Below are 17,771 nucleotides of genomic sequence, written 5' to 3'. Positions count from 1 at the left end.
TGCACAACACACCGTGTCCAATGCAATCCCTCTCCATTTTGCTCTGCTGGCCTAATGGCCTGACTCGTGCTCTCTCAGACATATTTGATGAAGTTGAGCCGAGTTACTGTGGCGCACAGCATGTCAGCCTTTTGTTTGGGACTTGGCAAAGCATCTGGGGGCACTGGTGGTGTGAAAGGTTCAGTGTAAGCTCATTAGTGGATTACGGGGCTGTAATTTCAGTCGCATGCAAATGAATCCAGGTGGACGTCGAGATCAGGAGCCCACTGAATGTTCCCAGCTGCTGCCGTGCTCCTCCGCTGTTCCCATTCAGTGCACGGGATATGTTATTATAACATCGCAATGAGCTTTCTTGCAGGGCTGGAATGCAAAGAGCAAACATAATGGTTGGTTAAAAGACTGCCTGGGAGCCGGTGGTTGTTCAAGCGACTCATTTCACCAGCCGGTTGTGTGAACATATAGGTGTCTGAGACAGCAGTTGCCATAAATCCCTGTTATAAAAAACACTAGGCAAATATTTTCAAAAGTGATTTGCAGTGCCCAAATTTGAGTCATCTTAAAGGGGCCTGATTTTCAGCAAGGCGGGTGCTCAGCCCTTTCTGAAAATCAGACCATTTTAAGGTGGGTCAACTTGGGTCCCAAAGTCACAAACCACTTTTGAAAATCTTGGCCCTAAAGCCATGGGTAAGTGAGTAGAGGGTCTCAGTCCAATAGCTGGTGGTCACGTGGCCACCTGGTGGACATGTCACAAAACTGGCGGTGATGGGCACCTTTTGCTCACAGTCTTCAGTGAGTTGCGGATGACTGAATTTCAGGGAAAAGGGAGTCAAACCAAATAATAAATTATTTGCATAACATACCTAGATTTATGCTTTGCATAAACTAAACTAGACAAGGCAGTCTCAGGCCAAGTCCACACTAGGAACTTTTGCTGAAATTATAACATTAGTTAGGGGTGTGAATTTTGTCTGCCACATCGATACCGGCAAAAACCCTAGAGCAGACACAGTTATACCGGCATAAAAGTGCTTTTCTTGGGAGCCAGTATAGGCTTTACTGGCAAAAGCACTTTTTTGCCAGTATTAGCTATGTCAACACTGGGAAGGTTTGCTTCCATACCCATACCAGTGTAGTTATACCGGCAAGCATTTTTCTAGTGGAGACTTGGCTTCAGTTGTGTTCAAAGATCTCTGTTTTCCCTGCATCTCACCTCCATCTGGGGCAGCCAACCCTCCTTATCATAGAATCATAGAATATCAGGGTTGGAAGGGACCTCAGGAGGTCATCTAGTCCAACCCTCTGCTCAAAGCAGGACCAATCCCCAACTAAATCCTCCCAGCCAGGGCTTTGTCAAGCCTGACCTTAAAAACTTCTAAGGAAGGAGATTCCACCACCTCCCTAGGTAACGCATTCCAGTGTTTCACCACCCTCCTAGTGAAAAAGTTTTTCCTAATATCCAACCTAGACCTCCCCCACTGCAACTTGAGACCATTACTCCTTGTTCTGTCATCTGCTAACACTGAGAACAGTCGAGATCCATCCTCTTTGGAACCCCCTTTCAGGTAGTTGAAAGCAGCTATCAAATCCCCCCTCATTCTTCTCTTCCGCAGACTAAACCATCCCAGTTCCCTCAGCCTCTCCTCGTAAGTCATGTGTTCCAGCCCCCTAATCATTTTTGTTGCCCTCCGCTGGACGCTTTCCAATTTTTCCACATCCTTCTTGTAGTGTGGGGCCCAAAACTGGACGCAGTACTCCAGATGAGGCCTCACCAATGTCAAACAGAAGGGAACGATCACGTCCCTCAATCTGCTGGCAATGCCCCTACTTATACATCCCAATATGCCATTGGTCTTCTTGGCAACAAGGGCACACTGTTGACTCATATCCAGCTTCTCGTCCACTGTAACCCCTGGGTCCTTTTCTGCAGAACTGCTGCCTAGCCATTCAGTCCCTAGTCTGTAGTGGTGCATGGGATTCTTCTTCTGCACTTGTCCTTGTTGAACCTCATCAGATTTCTTTTGGCCCAATCCTCTAATTTGTCTGTGTCCTTCTGTATCCTATCCCTACCCTCCAGCGTATCTACCTCTCCTCCCAGTTTAGTGTCATCTGCAAACTTTCTGAGGGTGCAGTCCACAGCATCCTCCAGATCATTTATGAAGATATTGAACAAAACCAGCCCCAGGACCAACCCCTGGGGCACTCCACTTGATACCGGCTGCCAACTAGACATGGAGCCATTGATCACTACCCGTTGAGCCTGATGATCTAGCCAGCTTTCTATCCACCTTATAGTCCATTCATCCCGCCCATACTTCTTTAACTTGCTCCTTCTCCAAACCAGTTTTCCCCAGACACCTAGACACACAGTAGGGTTTTTGACTTACTGCTTTCTCTCAGTCTTTGCCTAGCCAAGGCCTAAAAAGATGTTTCATTGAGGATATGACTAGCTTTAATAGCGACCTTTCAAAGGTGTAACACTCCATCTCAGAGATTCCATTGCACAGAGCAATTTGCCCAAGGAGTAAAGTGATTTCTGATGGGCCATACACATTGTATCTCGAAGAAGATGGTTTCATCTGGCTGTGGGGGAGACTTTTCTACAGTTGAAGCTTTCCCTTTCTCCCTGTGCCCACTCAATGGTTAGGAAATATTCCTTCATTGGCAGATACATGCAGCCCATCACAGAGATGTGACCAAGGGGGATGCTGGAAGCCCCTCAGACTCATAGAGCTATAGAGAACATTTATAATATTTAGTCCATTCCTTGCCATTGGAGGATTAAATGACTCGATTACTTGAAAAACAGTCTAGACAAAGCACTGAAAAATGTACAGTGTGGAACTCTGAAACTGCACTATCCCATCTTCCTAGCTCCTATTTCCATGGTTCACAGTAGCTCCGGTTAAGACAGTCATCAAAGCTATCACTTTCCTTATGCATGCCTCTAGAAAACAAGCCTTTGAGCTGTCCATTACTTTAGCTGCTTCAGGTGAGACGGGAAAAAAAGAAGGCATGGGGATAACCCAGTGTGTTTTGTTCCTACTATTTCAGTTCTGCCTACTCAGATAAAGGCGATGTAAAGGCTGGTCATCTTCCTACTCTAGCCATCTGTGCATTTTCTATACGCTGAGTGCTCTTGGTTCATCAGGATCACCCTAATGGGGTAGGGTTCTAATCCACTGCATGAAAAATGACCTTTAGCTCAGTTTCTAAGGCAATTTGGTAATTTACAGATGACCCATTGGTATGTGAACATTGATCAAACCAGTTTAAGCAGAGCAGTTTGCCTAAATCACCACTTTCTCAATGAGTAAAGCTGGTGCAAATCACCCATGTTCTCAGCCTGGAAAGGAGTTTTGTAAATGGGCATTCTGGTCAGGTTCAGGTTATTAACATGCGTTTTAAAAAAAGTCAAAGTATTTATTTACTAACATGCATTTATTCAAATTGGTTGCATCTGTTCTGTAAACTGCTTCGAGAAAAAAAAACCATCTTGGTTCACACACATTTACGTAGTATTTAATGAATGATGAGTCACACATTTATGAAGCATGTGTAAATTGCCTATTTACATACACACTGTAAACAATGTAAATTTCCTTTTTTCCCCTTCATGCAGTGATATTGTATAGTGCTGCCCGTAACAATGCAATGAATAGAAATCCATTCTAAGAGTGGATCCAGTGCCCACCGAAGTCTGTGAGAGTCTTTCTATTGACTTTGGTGGCCATTGGACTGGGCCCAGGATGGTTTGTCGAGGTTTGTTCCTTTTAACAGCCAGGTCTACATTAGGAGCTGTTGACCAATATAGGTAGAACGGTATAGAATAATGACAAAATGCTTCCAGTGGGGACACTGCTTATACTGGCAAAGCTTTGTTTTCACTGGTGTAGTTTATTCCACACATATACCACACCCAAGCTAAACAAGCTATACCAGTAAAAGTGCAGTTTTTCTGATAAAACTGCATCTACATTAGCAGTTTATGCAGGCACAGCCGTGTTGATCAGGGATCATACCTTTTCACACCCGACTGACATGCCTGTACTGTAAACATAGCCTTACTATAAGCCCAAAGGTAAATACAATGCTTGCCATTAAAAAAACAACATCTACCAACAGAGCACAGTGGTCTAGCCCATTAGTTGAAATAGGAGCTATCTCAGATATTTGTATTAGTACCTGTCCTATCTCAGATACTTGTATTAGTAAATTTTGGCTTTAAATGGTGATCACTGCAAGTTTGGGCAAGTTTGGGCAAAATCCATTCCATTGGCTTCAATCAGCTGACCTTCAAAAATAGTTTTCTCTGTGTAGAGATCTGTGTGTGTACATAAATGTGTTTATATGTATAACGTGTATGTCAACGTTTATATATATTTATATAAGACCAAAATCTTCATTTACAAGCTGGGGCTTCCATTCCATTTAATTACTTCCCTCGCTGCTTTAAATCAAAGACCAATTCAAAACAGAGCCGCTTCTGTTAAACTTAATTATTTTCTCCTGCAGCTTATAGGGTAAAGTGTGGCTACTAAAAAGGGCACTTCCTAATTGAAGGTTGGTTCTAAATGCCATCCTTGTATGCATTCCCTTTGAATGGCAGTCTGGAAAATCCCAGTGTTTTATTTCTGGGAACTCGGCTGGAAAGACTGAGTAGAGAGAACTGACTCACGAGGCTTGGGGCATCAATTTTCAGAGGTGACTAACTGGTTTTAGGTGCCTCGGTTTTCTAGTGCTCAACATGACGCTCGGCACTTTCTAAAAACCAGGCCCCTTTAAGGCGTTTCCAGCTTGGCATCCAAAATCCATAGCCACTTCTGAAACTGTTTGCCTTGGATGGGGGAGGGCCACGTCTCCCTCCCACCTCTTTCTTTTGCATGTTGTGTGGAGTCACATTGGCTTTCGCACTCCTCCTGAAATATGGTAAGCATCTCTTTATTTTGTTCCAGAAGACAGAAAACTCTTTGTGGGCATGCTCAACAAGCAGCAGTCAGAAGACGATGTGCGCAGGCTATTCGAGGCGTTCGGGAACATTGAGGAGTGCACAATCCTCCGGGGACCCGATGGCAACAGCAAAGGTAAGACGGCTCATGCTACACGGTGCATGGCCCCTGCAGCCAGCACCAACCTCTGAACAACAGCATCCAGTAGACGAGGGTGACTCAGTGGCTAGATGAATCTCGCCTCTTGGATTGATTAGGGCCAAACTTTCAAATTAAGGTCCCCAAGGAGTGGGCCAAACTCTTTGCTGCTGTAAATGGGCCAAGGCCCATTGAAGTCCAAGTACACCAGCTGAGTTTGGCCCGGTCTCTGCAGGATATGTGTGCCTGAGCACAAAGAACCAGTTGCATGCACAAAGTACATGCCCACAAATGATTATGTGCGTACACTTCTTTGCATGCATACCAGCTTGCATGCATCACTGCCCACCTTGTAAGTGCGTGTTTTGTGAGCACCACCTAAGTACAGTACTTACTTCTGAAAATGTGCCCACCCATGTCCTGTAAAATTTGCTTTCATAATCTGCCCTGAAGCAATCCAGAGCCACGTTTTCCTTTGTCTGCGTTTGTGTGCCTTCAGGTGAAACGTGCTCATTCGTTCTCTTAACACAACCAAGTGTTCCACTTGCCATCTTCAACCACTAGCTCTTCCCAAGTCCCAGATGATTTTATTATGTGTATTACAGGCCCCAATCCATATTGGGCCCCATTATTCTGGGTGATGTACGAACCATAAGAGACAGTCTCTGTCCCGTAGAGCTAATAGTAAAATAGACAAGACAAAGAGTGGGAGGGGAAAAAAAGAGGCCCGTAGAGAGAAAAGGCCTCTCTAAGCTCACACAGCTGCCTAGCGGCAGAGCCAAGAATGGAACCCAGGGCCCCTTTCTCTTCTCTCTCACCTCCAACACAAAAGTTCCTCTTCGTTATCATGTTAATTCTCACTGTAGCCACTCCAGGCTATCAATATTCATGCCAATACTACAGAAATAGTGTTTTAGGGTTTGCTGCAGCACCCAATGAAGTCAATGGGAGTTTGACCATTTCCATTGGGAGCATAAGCAAAAGTAATGAAATATCAGAAGGAAGGCAGTTCTTGTAGTATGTTCAGTAGAGCTGGTCAAAAGATCCCCATTATTTTTCATGAAAAACATGGTTTTAAAATGGTTCTTTTCCCCTAAATTTCCAAAGAAAACAAAAATTGAAAAGACGTCAATTTTCACAAAAGAGGTTTGATTAAAATGTTAAATTTGGGGGTGTCGCTGGGTGGCTGGACCTTTAATGGGAAATGGGTCTCAGCCTCACCTGTGAGACGATTAAAACTCCTCTCCGCGGGTGGGGAATAGAAAGATGGGCCATGTGATTCCATCAGGCTTCCTGGATAAATAAAGCAAAGGCCTGGGAGAGGGAGAGAGAAAGGTCAGCAAAGGTCTGGAGAAGGTTGCTGAGGGTTGCAGAGAGCAGCAAGTCTCCTGCAGGAGACCCTGAGATCGCCAGGACCAGGCATGCAGCAGAAGGTGTGCACCTGCTGGTCTCTGAGCCAGAGAGAGTTGGGGAAGGCTAAGAGTCAAAAGAGCAGAGCAGCCAAAGGGGTTTATCTGCTGGTCTCTCTGAATGATAGAGAAGACAATTCAAGGGAAAGGAAGGACTCCAGGTAGGAAAGCCTGTGAGTGGCTGCTTGGAGAGCAGGGAAGGACTCCAGCTAGAAACGTCTGGGATTGGCAGCTTGATGAAGGGTAGACTGGGCCTGAAGAAGAGCAAGAGCTGTGAATGAATTGTTGTGTTGTGGGTTCATGGACTTTACTGTGGGATTTTGAGGCTTGTTTCAACTTGTTTGTTATTAGACCAGCCCCAAGCAGGGGTGTCATTAGCTAGGGGAAAGCCTTTGTGGATTAGTTCCAGGAACCTCGGAGGGAAACTGAGGCAAAGCCACCCTTGGCCACAAAGAGGCAATCTGGAGACAGTGACTCAGTTTCAAAACCCAAAATCTTTTACCCAAAAAATTGCGGGAAGGGTGCTTTTTGTGCCCCTCACCCCCTGAGAAAAGCCAGGTAACTTTGACCAAAATAAAAATTTTCTATGATCAAAAAGCCAAATGTTTCAACTAGCTGTAATATGCAGACCAGTATTGCAGATTCCAATAAGCATTCTGACTTCTGAGTATGGAGATCAACTTCTGAACTTATTTTCTTATTTGATTTTTGGACATTTAAAAATAGAATTTACTCCACCATTAGCAGAGTCTAAAATCAGGGAAGCCAGCAGTGTCCAAGGAGGCAGAATGATGCAGCTGAACTGAGAACCCAGATTTCTCAACTCCCCATACTGTGCTTTTCCTAACTGGAAATGGTAGAAGCCCCATCACTTAAAGCTGGCGTTAGCAAAGTGGTGAAGAATGTATAGAACAAAGGAAATGATCTTGCATTTTTCCCCAGAAGAATGGAGTGGATAATCACATGGACCTAACTTTCGCAGCAAGGCATAATGTGTGTGTACAACGCAAAGACCCCCAATTGCATACAAATAGGAATCTGCACTTGTAAGAGAGGTAAATACACACAAAAGGGCCATTTTGCATGTGCATATACCCACTAGCTTGCACAAACTGCAGGGTAACAAATGCACATACATTTTTGAGTGTGCGCCCATTGCACTCGTCGGTATTTGCCATCCCCAATTTAAAAGCTCTTCTATCAGGTTTCAAAGGCAAATACTTAAAATGCAAAAATTGGTCTCATTGGATTGACTAGCCAGTTGTTGGCCCTTTTGAGACAGTACTTACCACCTGGCCGCATGCAGCTGCGGGTGTTCTGTCCTTGAAGCCTTTTCTCCAGCATCAGCATTTGAACAAGAATTTTCCATCTAATATCAGGGTCATTCTTCCAGCCATTTCCTAGAAAAGTATCTTCAATTTAAAGAGGAAGCCCTCCTCTCTTGACAACGAAATGCATCCATTAAATATTGATCGGCATGTAATAAATAGTTCATCAAATGTGCTGGCGTGGGTGAAGAAGACACCAGCCCTGCTGTTGCAGTTCATATGTCACCAGCTATTTTGACATGTGACAACATCGACGGGCATATTTCTGCAACACGAAGACGGAGGATCCTAACCACAGTGACATATTTGAGAAAGACCCTAATATGCCTGGAAAGTCACTCTCAGCCAGCAAAGATTCTTCATCTTCAGACAGGCCACAGCTTGTCACTGTGGTAGGAAACAGACGGGGGAAAGGGAGGGTGCCATCCGATATACTCTCTGCTCTGAGAGTGAATGTCTGGGAAAGTCGAACACCAAGAGCAGAAATTGGATGCTAACACTGTGCAGGGAGGTAGCAATCATGGCAGAATGGGAGTGTTGTTCCACACCAGAGGATCTCAGCTTTCTCCCAGCCACGATTCCCTCCAAGCCACTTACTTCATCACATCTGATGAAGTGAGCTGTAGCTCATGAAAGCTTATGCTCAAATAAATTGGTTCGTCTCTAAGGTGCCACAAGTACTCCTTTTCTTTTTGCGAATACAGACTAACACGGCTGTTACTCTGAAACCTTACTTTTTGAGGGTCTGATCCAATTCACGTTGAAATTAATGGGATTCTATCCACTGATCTGAATGGCTATTGAATCTGGCTCTGATGCCATAGGGCTCACTTTTCTGCTTTTTCACAGTCCCATGTGATGCATCACTGCTCCCCCGACCCCGTTACTCATTATGGAAGTATTAGCCTGATGGTGGCTAGAGAAGAAGACACACACAAATGCCAGCCTGTGTCTTGATGTATTTTTTCCAGCCCTTTTGCAGACCCATTGTGAGCTGGACAGGTTTGCCTGTAAATTACAGCTTCATCTCCTGAACGACTGGGACTTAAGAACATAACAGCTGCCATGAGTCAGACTAATGGTCCATCTAGCCCAGTGTCCTGTCTCCCAGAGCTTCCAGGGGAATGTACAGAACAGGGCAATAGCGGAGAGATCCACCCCATCTTCCCCTCCTGGCTTCTGGTAGATTGAGGTTTGAGGTCACCCCAAGCATGGTTTTGCATCCCTTCCCAGCTTGGCTAATAGACATTGATGGATCTATCCTCCATGGATTTACCTAGTTCTTTTTTGGAACTCAGTTATACTTTCTGCCATCACAGCATGCTATGGCAGTGAGTTCCATGGATTAATTTTGTGTTGTTGTTCAATAAAGTATTTCCTTGGTCTCCCTCTGTCCTTGTAGCTCCTCCTACTGTTCTGTCTGATCCTGCTGTTGCACCAGCGCTGTAAAGCAAATTAAATGAGTGTAGTGCTGTGAATGGGGCTGGATTGACAGAACACTAATCTCCCCCACTACATACCCACCTCCCTGCCATTCTGCCAATATCTTCCCAGAGAGGGCCAGTCTCTAGGGGTTAGAGATTGTTCAGTCCAGCCATGTTTGTCCATTAGAATTAACCTGAGACCCACTAATTTACTTCTCAGAGTTTGCCAAACACCAGTCAGATGGCCAAGAGCCCCCAGCATTTTCAGCTCCTGTTTAGAAAGCCATCCCGAACCAGGAATGCACTTAAATGTATGAGGCCAGATTTCTAAAGGTGTTTAGGGGCCTAACTCCTATTGAAATCAATGAGAGTTGGGCACCTAAATACCTTTAAAAAATCTGGCCCACGGATAACTTTAAGCACTTGCTTAAGCACATTGGCAAGAACAAGAACAAGAGGCACCAGACTCCCCAAGGTCCTAATGAAAAAAGAAGCCAAGAACCCTTTTCTTCTAGCCTTTTTCTGTGTGTATGAAGTGAATCACTTCATTTGAGGAAGAAACAAGAACGTTCTCACCCTTTCTCTCAGTTGCTCCCAATTCCTAGTTCTGAAAACTCACTTGGGATAATAAGAACAGCAGGAAGACAGGCTGATTCTCTCATACATAGCTTTTCTGCCCTTAACCACAGTGGCATTCCAATATTTTAATCGTATAAGGTCATAGAATTGGAGTAGGGGGTTGTGAGGGGGAAGACAGAGTAAATATATATCTGATATATCTGAGAGTGTTGCCAGCTCTCATAACTTGAGTCTTGGAAAGTTGGGTGCTTCCCATAAAGTCCTGGCTCCTGGAGTCGTCAGGATCTCAGCTTTCACTTTCTAAAAAACAAGTAGGTTTCTGGTTCTCACAGTTGCGGGGAAAGGCTGGAAACAAGACCCAGCTGTAATCTAGATGGTCAAAACCCAGAAAGCAAAAAGAACCGCACATTTATTATTTTTAAATACTATGATTTAAGCAAGTCTTCAGAATTTTTAGGGCCGATTCATGAGTTTTTTGAACATGTTGGGTTGGCAGCACTGCACTGTCTTCTGATAGATGGCCCCTTCATGAGAAAGTTCCACAGGGTTTTAATGTCTCATGAAATGTCAGAACTAATCATTAATATGTGATTATGTCATTCTCTTGTGGCTGGATGCCCACAAAGCACAGATCACCAATACAGCTGAAATAATTTCCCATTAGCTCAGACATTGGGAACCTGTGGTTGCGGAGTGGAAGGTTCCTTCTAAGTTCTTTCCCTCCTGATGATGTCCAAGTAGCCATGCGACGCGGTATGGCTGGTGTCTGCAAAGTTAATTGCACACGGTGATCGCTGGTGACAAATATCCAAAGAATGCCAAACAGCAGAACTGGTTGGAAATTTTCACAAGTTTGAAATACATTGGCTTAAAATTCTGTGAAATTCTCCATGTTGAAATTTTTGTTTCCATTTTTTGACCCGCTGTAGTTGAATCATAGAATCATAGAATCATAGAATATCAGGGTTGGAAGGGACCCCAGAAGGTCATCTAGTCCAACCCCCTGCTCAAAGCAGGACCAATTCCCAGTTAAATCAAAACTGACAGTCTGTATGCAGGGAGAACTTTTTAGGGTGAGTTAGTTGAAGAACTTGGGGATGAAATAAAAAAAACCAGGACATTTCTTTTGGAATTCAGGAAAACACTTCCTGGCAATAAGGTCAATGAGGAAAGACCTCTGAAGAAAGTACTAGAAGCCCCACTGGTGGAGCTATTGAAATCTGGGACAGATGCAGCCTACGAGAATATACAGTAGGGCATGTAGTAGTTTCCTGTGATAACAGGGGACTGGACTCAGCCCAATGTCTCTGCATCATAACACCCTTGTGAGGCAGGGTAGTGCTGTCACCCGCATTTTACAGATGAGGAACTGAAGCAGAAAGGAGCTAAGTGATATGCCCAAGGTCACACAGGGAGTCTGGGCAGAGCAGGGGATTGAACCCTGGTCTCCCAAGAATGACAGTACTTTTCTTCAGTGCATGGTTTGTTTTGCTGATGGAAAGGAAATGAATGCTTTCTTGTCTATTGCTTTAGTGAATAGAGTTGGTTAGTTTAGGTGGAGAAAGCTGAAAAATCACCTCAGCCACTGCATGCTTGGAGACGCCGAAGGAAAAGGCAGTGACGTGCTGACAATCCCATTTATCCGTTCTGACGGGTGGCTGACGAATACAGCTGGTCAACATTTTCTGAATTTCAGTTTTTCATCAAAGTTTTGACCAAAACAGAAAGTTTGGGTGTCCTTTTTCACATAAATATTTGTGGACAAATTCAGCCCTGGTATATGACCTGTTCTCATGCCAGCTGAAAAATTTCAAATCTCAATGAAAAAGGTCATCACAGTTTTGAATTTCAATAGGGGAAAAATGGGACCAATTTTCCCCATTTTTCTTTAAATATATTTTTCAACTAACTGTATTATATAAACTGGGGAGGAAAAGCCAGCCAGACTGGAAGGGGATAGACTGAGCTAACTTGGAGGGGCTCCACCCCACGGATCTTATGAGGTTAGACACTCCATTAATTGGAAAAACCAGTTGGGATAAGGGAAAGCAGGAAATTCAAGTGCCCCTCTGCACTCACCCAAAGCTGTCAGGCATAAAAGATAACCACAAAGGAATCAAACCTCGGTAATAATAAAGGCAATAATCACTGAGATCTGTCAGCAGCTGGTTCCAAGGAGGACACAGCCCTAGAGACTTATTCTCTCCTGCTCTCTCTCTCTTTTTTTTACAACTTGAACTTGAGTGGCAGCTCCATATTGCTAACCAGTTTAATTATTAGCGCGAGTGAGCAGAAGTCTCAGCCTTTGCTTTTCAGAAGCTATTTGGGATCAATACTGAGCCTTGACAGAGTTAATATTACCAGTTTCCATTTGCTGGTGCTATTTACGGAAGCTGTGAGGCCCCTGATTTACACACACAGAACAGCCAGCCAACAGGGAAGCACAGGGTAGCTATCTTATCTCATGAGACAGTTAGATGTGGGGAAGAGCTAGCAGGAACTCCAGGTAAGCTGCTACTCCACCTGCCAGAGGCCAGTGTGATACATCTCCCTGGAAGAACTAGTTATTTCAGGACACAGTCATTCTCATGGTGTTTTCTTCTTCTAAGACCTTGTCTAGAGTAGGATTTCAGCCATGTCTATCCTAGGGAAAAAGGTTAGACAAGGCAGCTGTAGTTTTAACACGTGTTAGCAGATCAAGGACATCAAGGGAGCCAGGGCTTCATTTCAACCAGCTCAGCACATGTCAAAGAATACGCTGCCCTGATCACACTAGACTTTTCGTTAGCACAGGTGAGCTAAAATGTGCCAACTTGCCTTCTAGCCTCGCCCAGACAAGGCCTCACAACAGACCATCAAACTGCACGGTGAACTCTTAATGTGCAATAGCAGGATCCACATGGACAGTTCTCTGCAGTGAGCTAGTGTGCTAGAGATTTACACCCCCGCTTGCTGCATACTGTGCTTTGTGGGCAACAGACAAGACCTAAGAGTGGAAGGATGAGTTTGGAATTAAGGCATTTGGCTCAGACTCAGGAGATCTGGCTTCAGTTTATCATTGTTTTTTTGTGTGACCTTGAGCGTGACCCTTAATTTCTCTGGGCCTCAGGGTCCCATCTGTAAACGATATTTATAAATGCAGTTGATGATATTTCCTTTCTCCCACCTTTTTCTTGTCTTCTCTGTTTAGAGTGCACCCCTTCAGGGGAGGGAGTGAGTCTTCCTAGGTGTTAGTACGGTGTCTAGCAATCATCTCATTGGTCCTGATCTTTGGACTCTCTAGGTGCTACAGGAAGACAAATAATCAATATGTTGGGCCTTTTTCTCCTTTCCATTTTTCTGCATTTAATCAGCTTATTTATTTTGATGTTATGTTTTTAAACACCACCACATATAATGTCTATTGCGATGTTGCAGGTTTTGCACACTGCATATTTCACCCCATTTGGCAAAGAGCACACAATATTCCCCCCAAAAAACTCCTGTTTGTTGTTCCATTTCTTCCCCACTAGCATATCAGGGTGAGCTGTCCCAGCAGAGATCTCCAGTGATGATGCCCGTGGGCAAGCTGCTGCGGCTGTCACCCATATGATGATGCCTATAGTGTACTTTGGGCTGTTTTTCTATTCTATTCTATGTGGTTTCTTATAGTGCTTAGACACGAGGAACCAGATCCTCAGCTGGATTAAATCAGTGTAGCCCCTGCTGAGTAGATGGCCCGACATTTTCCCGTGTTGAAGGGTATTGGGGGCCACGGTTTGAGGGACTTGCAGAGGATCTCAACACCTTTGAGGGGGACCTTGATTTTTCAGGAAGCAATCAGCTAAAAATCAGGTACCTTTTTAGACATTTGGGCACCTGAGTTTGCCGGCAGCAAACTTCAAAAGCGCCTTCAGTGCCTAATCCTTATTTATTTCAGTGGGAGGTAGGTGCATAGGTGTCTTTTGAAAATCCCACTAGGTATCTAGCTGCATTTTAGGTGTCTAAATACCATTGGTCCTTTGTCCAGAGCAAGAATTTCAGTTAATCTCAAAACCCAACAGGGAATGACAGCGGCAGAGGGGTTGTGTTGACACCCTGTGGGTTGAACAGAGTAAATTCCAACTCTTGCATAGCTCCCACTAATTGAGGCTTTGTGCAGAGAGGGTGGATTTCACTCCAAGAAACAAAGGAACACAGTTTGATAGCTGCAGCCAAAATTCTGGGCTACTGGACCCGGAAAGCTTTTGTATACTTGCTAATCATCCTCCTTTTAGAAGCAGAAAGTGTAAAAGAATCTCTGCAAATACTTAAACACCCTGATTTTGGATTATCTCTGATTAGTGAAAAGGAAGGTGAAGTATCTCAGGCATCCGGGAATGCAGGTCTGCGATTATGTGATAATCGATCCTTATTGTTTCCAGCTGAAGTTTATCTATCTCACTTTCTCATGATGGTCTTCTCTTAGCCCCTTATAAATTTGATCCGTCTACAACTGCAATTGCTACACTTCCCCCGAGAGGCAGTCTGAGTGTTGTGGGGGGGGGAAATTTACAGGTTCCCAATTACATTTTAGGGTTGGGCTTGTTTTCCCAAAAAAACCCAATGTTTTTAACTCCCATGCTTTCAATAGCCTCTTTTGTAATCCTCAGGGGTACGCGTGGGAGGATAGCCAGATAGTATGAGAAAGGGCTGAAAGCCGGGACTTCTGGGGGTTTTCTCACCTTGGCCACTGCTTATGTGAAAGTCTCTTATCTTCTTCTGTGTCAATTAAAATAGTTATAGTAATACCTTCTCCATACTGATGATGTGAGACTCCCTGCCCCTGACACAGGGCTTACTCCTGGGTAAAGTTACGATATGGTGCTCTTCACGCTAATACCTGAAGTGCCTACATACAACTTCACCACTCAGCCCCCAAACCTGGCTAGAAGAGGCTAAGAGAAATCACCTCTGAACACCTAAATGTAATCCCCAGATCTGTGTGCATTGTGTGTCCTCGCCGTGGCTGACGCACAGAGGATGTGACTCTGTTGATGCCCACAGCTCCAAGGCATGGCGCTCCAGCTCAAGTTGTCGTGACATTTGCTATTTAGCGCTGGAAGTCCAAGGTTCTATAGATGGCCTTGGCCAAGGTGGTGCCCATCCCATAAATGCAATTTCCTGTTCTCACCTCTTGTGTCATCACAGCAAGCTCTTTGGGGCAGAGATGAGCACTTGTGGACTGTAATGGGTGATGCCCATCTGTGGCACTCTGCAAATAGCAAATAATTTATGTAGATAGGAGAGACACGTGGGTTTTCAATAGAGTAAATCCCTTTCATGTGGCTGGTTGCAGTTGCCCATGTTAGACGCCTGCTGCCTTCGGATCTCTGGTTTTAAAACCCCTTCTCTTTCCTCTCCCTCCTCTTGCAGGGTGTGCATTTGTGAAATACTCCTCGCATGCAGAGGCCCAAGCAGCCATCAACGCCTTGCATGGCAGCCAGACAATGCCGGTGAGTAGCAGGCTAATGGAGGAGAACGCCTCGGGGATCTGTTCTGCCCATGCGGCCCAGAGGCCTGATGAAGGGGTGAGGGGAGGAAGGGCTGATGATTTATTGGTGCTTTCTGAATCTTCTTCAGGGGGGCCTCGGGTTTGTTTAGCTACTCCATTAAAAGGCCAGGGTGGCACTGATATCATTTCACATACATGTGAGCTCAAGAGGCGCAGTGTCCCGTGACTGATAATGATAGAGTTTTGATTGTCTGCAAAGACACACGATCACACATGTTGTACCAGCTGGGCCAGATTTATCCCTGGGGTAACCCCACTGGTTGCACAGGGATGATTCAGGCTTGTTGCCAGTGTCTAAATGCTTTTTCTTTGCCAAGGAATAACGGTCTATATGGGAACAATGAGGAACCTTTTTGGTGTTCAGCAGAGAAAAGCACACAAATATGACGGAAGCAGAATTTAGAGCCAAGCTGAACTCTGATTTGCACCTGTGTGCAACCACAAAAAAGTGCAAAATTCGGTTCTTATCCTCATCTCTACAACTTAGAATTAAGAGTTGTGAAGATATTTAAAGAGTCTTCCTGGCCATCAACCTCAGATCACTCCATTTGGACAAACGCCCAACAGGGTTGAGGTTCCAGCCTGATATTTGGGGAAAACATGGTAGGCTTATTTTGCTCTCTCTCTCTCTCTCACACACTCACACACACACACACACACACTCATCTGCCTTACACAGAGGAGAAAGCACAATTTAGAAACCTTAGGGAGAGACAATCTGTCCTAACATTTTTTGCTTTATGATTATTGGTTTGTGACTTTTATTACTAATTACCAGTAGGATAAATACTGCAAGGATAAAAAATATATATTGACAAATTGGAAAGGGTTCAGGAAAGAGTGACAAGAATGATTTGAGGTCTAGAAAACCTGCCTTAGAATGAGAGTCTTAAAAAGCTCAGTCTCTTTTGTTTATCCAAGAGAATGTTACGAAGTTGCTGGATCATGGTCTACAAGTATCTATGAGGAGAGAAGATTTTAGATAGTAGAGAGCTCTTTCGTGTAGTAGACAAAGGCAGAACAAGATCTGATAGCTGGAGGCTGAAGCTCAACAACTTCAGAAAAGAAATTAAGTGCACATTTTTAACAATGAGGGTAATTAATCATTGGAACAACTTGCCCAGGGACATGGTGGATTCTCCATCATTTGAAGTCTTTAAGTCAAGATTGGCCGTCTTTTCTAAAAGACCAGCTGTAGCTCAACCAGAAGTTATGGGCTTGATGAAAGAACCACTGGATGAAATTCTCTGACCTGTGTTCTGCAGAAGGCTCAGACTAGTTGATCATAATGGCCCCTTCTGGCCTTAAAATCTATGAATCTCTCAAGGTAGCGCTCCCAGACCGCAGTCAGGGATCAGGGCCTCACTGGGCTCGGAATTGTACAGACATGTAGCAAAGAGGCAGCCCCCAAGGGACTTACAATCTTTGTTAAAGACAAGATGCAAGAAGTAGACGGGGGGAACCACAGGTGGGGGTTGGAGGAGAGGAGGAGGGTGAAGTAAGGGTAATATGAGCATGTTGTCTTGTAGCTGAGCTGTGCACAAAATATAGCTCACCACCAATCCAGCTGTTATCCTGCCATCTTCCTTTTTCCTCACCATCCCTCATCACTCAAATCTATCTCTTGTGCATTAGGGTCAGAATTTGCACTGAATTTCTCCTCTGCCACCCCAGTGAAATCAGCTGAGTTTCTCAGGTTGAAGGTCAGTGCAGAATTTGGACCATTGCCTCAGTCGTTTTTCCTGCTCACTTAGACCAAATGGTTATTGCTGTTTCTGTTAACTACTTGTGCCTGAAATATCCTTCAATAACCAAACCTGTGGCTTCTTAGAAGGCATCATACCATTAGCTTTACTCTGTATAGTGCCTTGCATCCACAAGGACTCCAGAGTGCTTTATAAATCCCACAAGTAGCCTCAGCACCCATCCATTTCAATGGAGCTGAAGGACACTCGGCATCTTTCAGGATTGGGCCATAGGGAGACTGATAATACAGCCATCTCAGGGGTAGAACGTGGCAGCTGTTTAACAGCACACAGCAACACTACACTGAAAAAATTGGACAGGAAGTGGAGAAGTATACTGCAACCTCTTGAAAGTGGAGGAAAAATTAGCATTTATTATTTGTGTGGCATCTTGGGGGGGGGGGGCGAGGATAAGGTGTTTTTTCAAGCAAATAAGAATATCAGGGGTTCAATCCTGGCCCCCTTGAAATCCATGGGAGTTTTGCCATTGATTTCAGTGGAAGCAGGATTTCACCCCACTAAGCTTAGTCGGAATGAGACGGGTAACACAATGAGAAAGGAAAGCGGACCATGGGGGAAGGTGAACAGAGAGCAAAGGTTCAGCAGAAAGCACTCCTGGGAGAACGTTATGGATCAAAGACCAGATCCCCAGCTGGTGTTAGTGAGCAT

General features: G+C 44.6%; 1 protein-coding gene across 9 annotated transcripts in view; it reads left to right on the top strand.

Moving 5' to 3' along the window:
* The window catches only part of CELF4 (CUGBP Elav-like family member 4), an 892,259-nt gene that overhangs the window by 715,709 nt on the left and 158,779 nt on the right, over positions 1–17,771 (top strand). For 6 of the 9 annotated variants that reach the window (XR_014711730.1, XM_084628820.1, XM_084628814.1 and 3 more), the window contains exons 4-5: positions 4,953–5,081; positions 15,219–15,298. Coding sequence is in view for 8 of the 9 variants with exons in the window: in XM_084628820.1 (XP_084484946.1) it covers positions 4,953–5,081; positions 15,219–15,298 (209 nt within the window). In the remaining variant the exon portion in view is untranslated. The remainder of the gene's footprint in view (positions 1–4,952; positions 5,082–15,218; positions 15,299–17,771) is intronic. The other 3 variants (XM_084628815.1, XM_084628818.1, XM_084628819.1) reach the window with 1 other exon arrangement.

Source organism: Lepidochelys olivacea (genome assembly GCF_965140295.1).
Source record: "Lepidochelys olivacea isolate rLepOli2 genome assembly, chromosome: 5".
NCBI classification, from domain to species: domain Eukaryota; kingdom Metazoa; phylum Chordata; order Testudines; family Cheloniidae; genus Lepidochelys; species Lepidochelys olivacea.
This window is presented reverse-complemented; position numbering and strand designations above follow the sequence as displayed.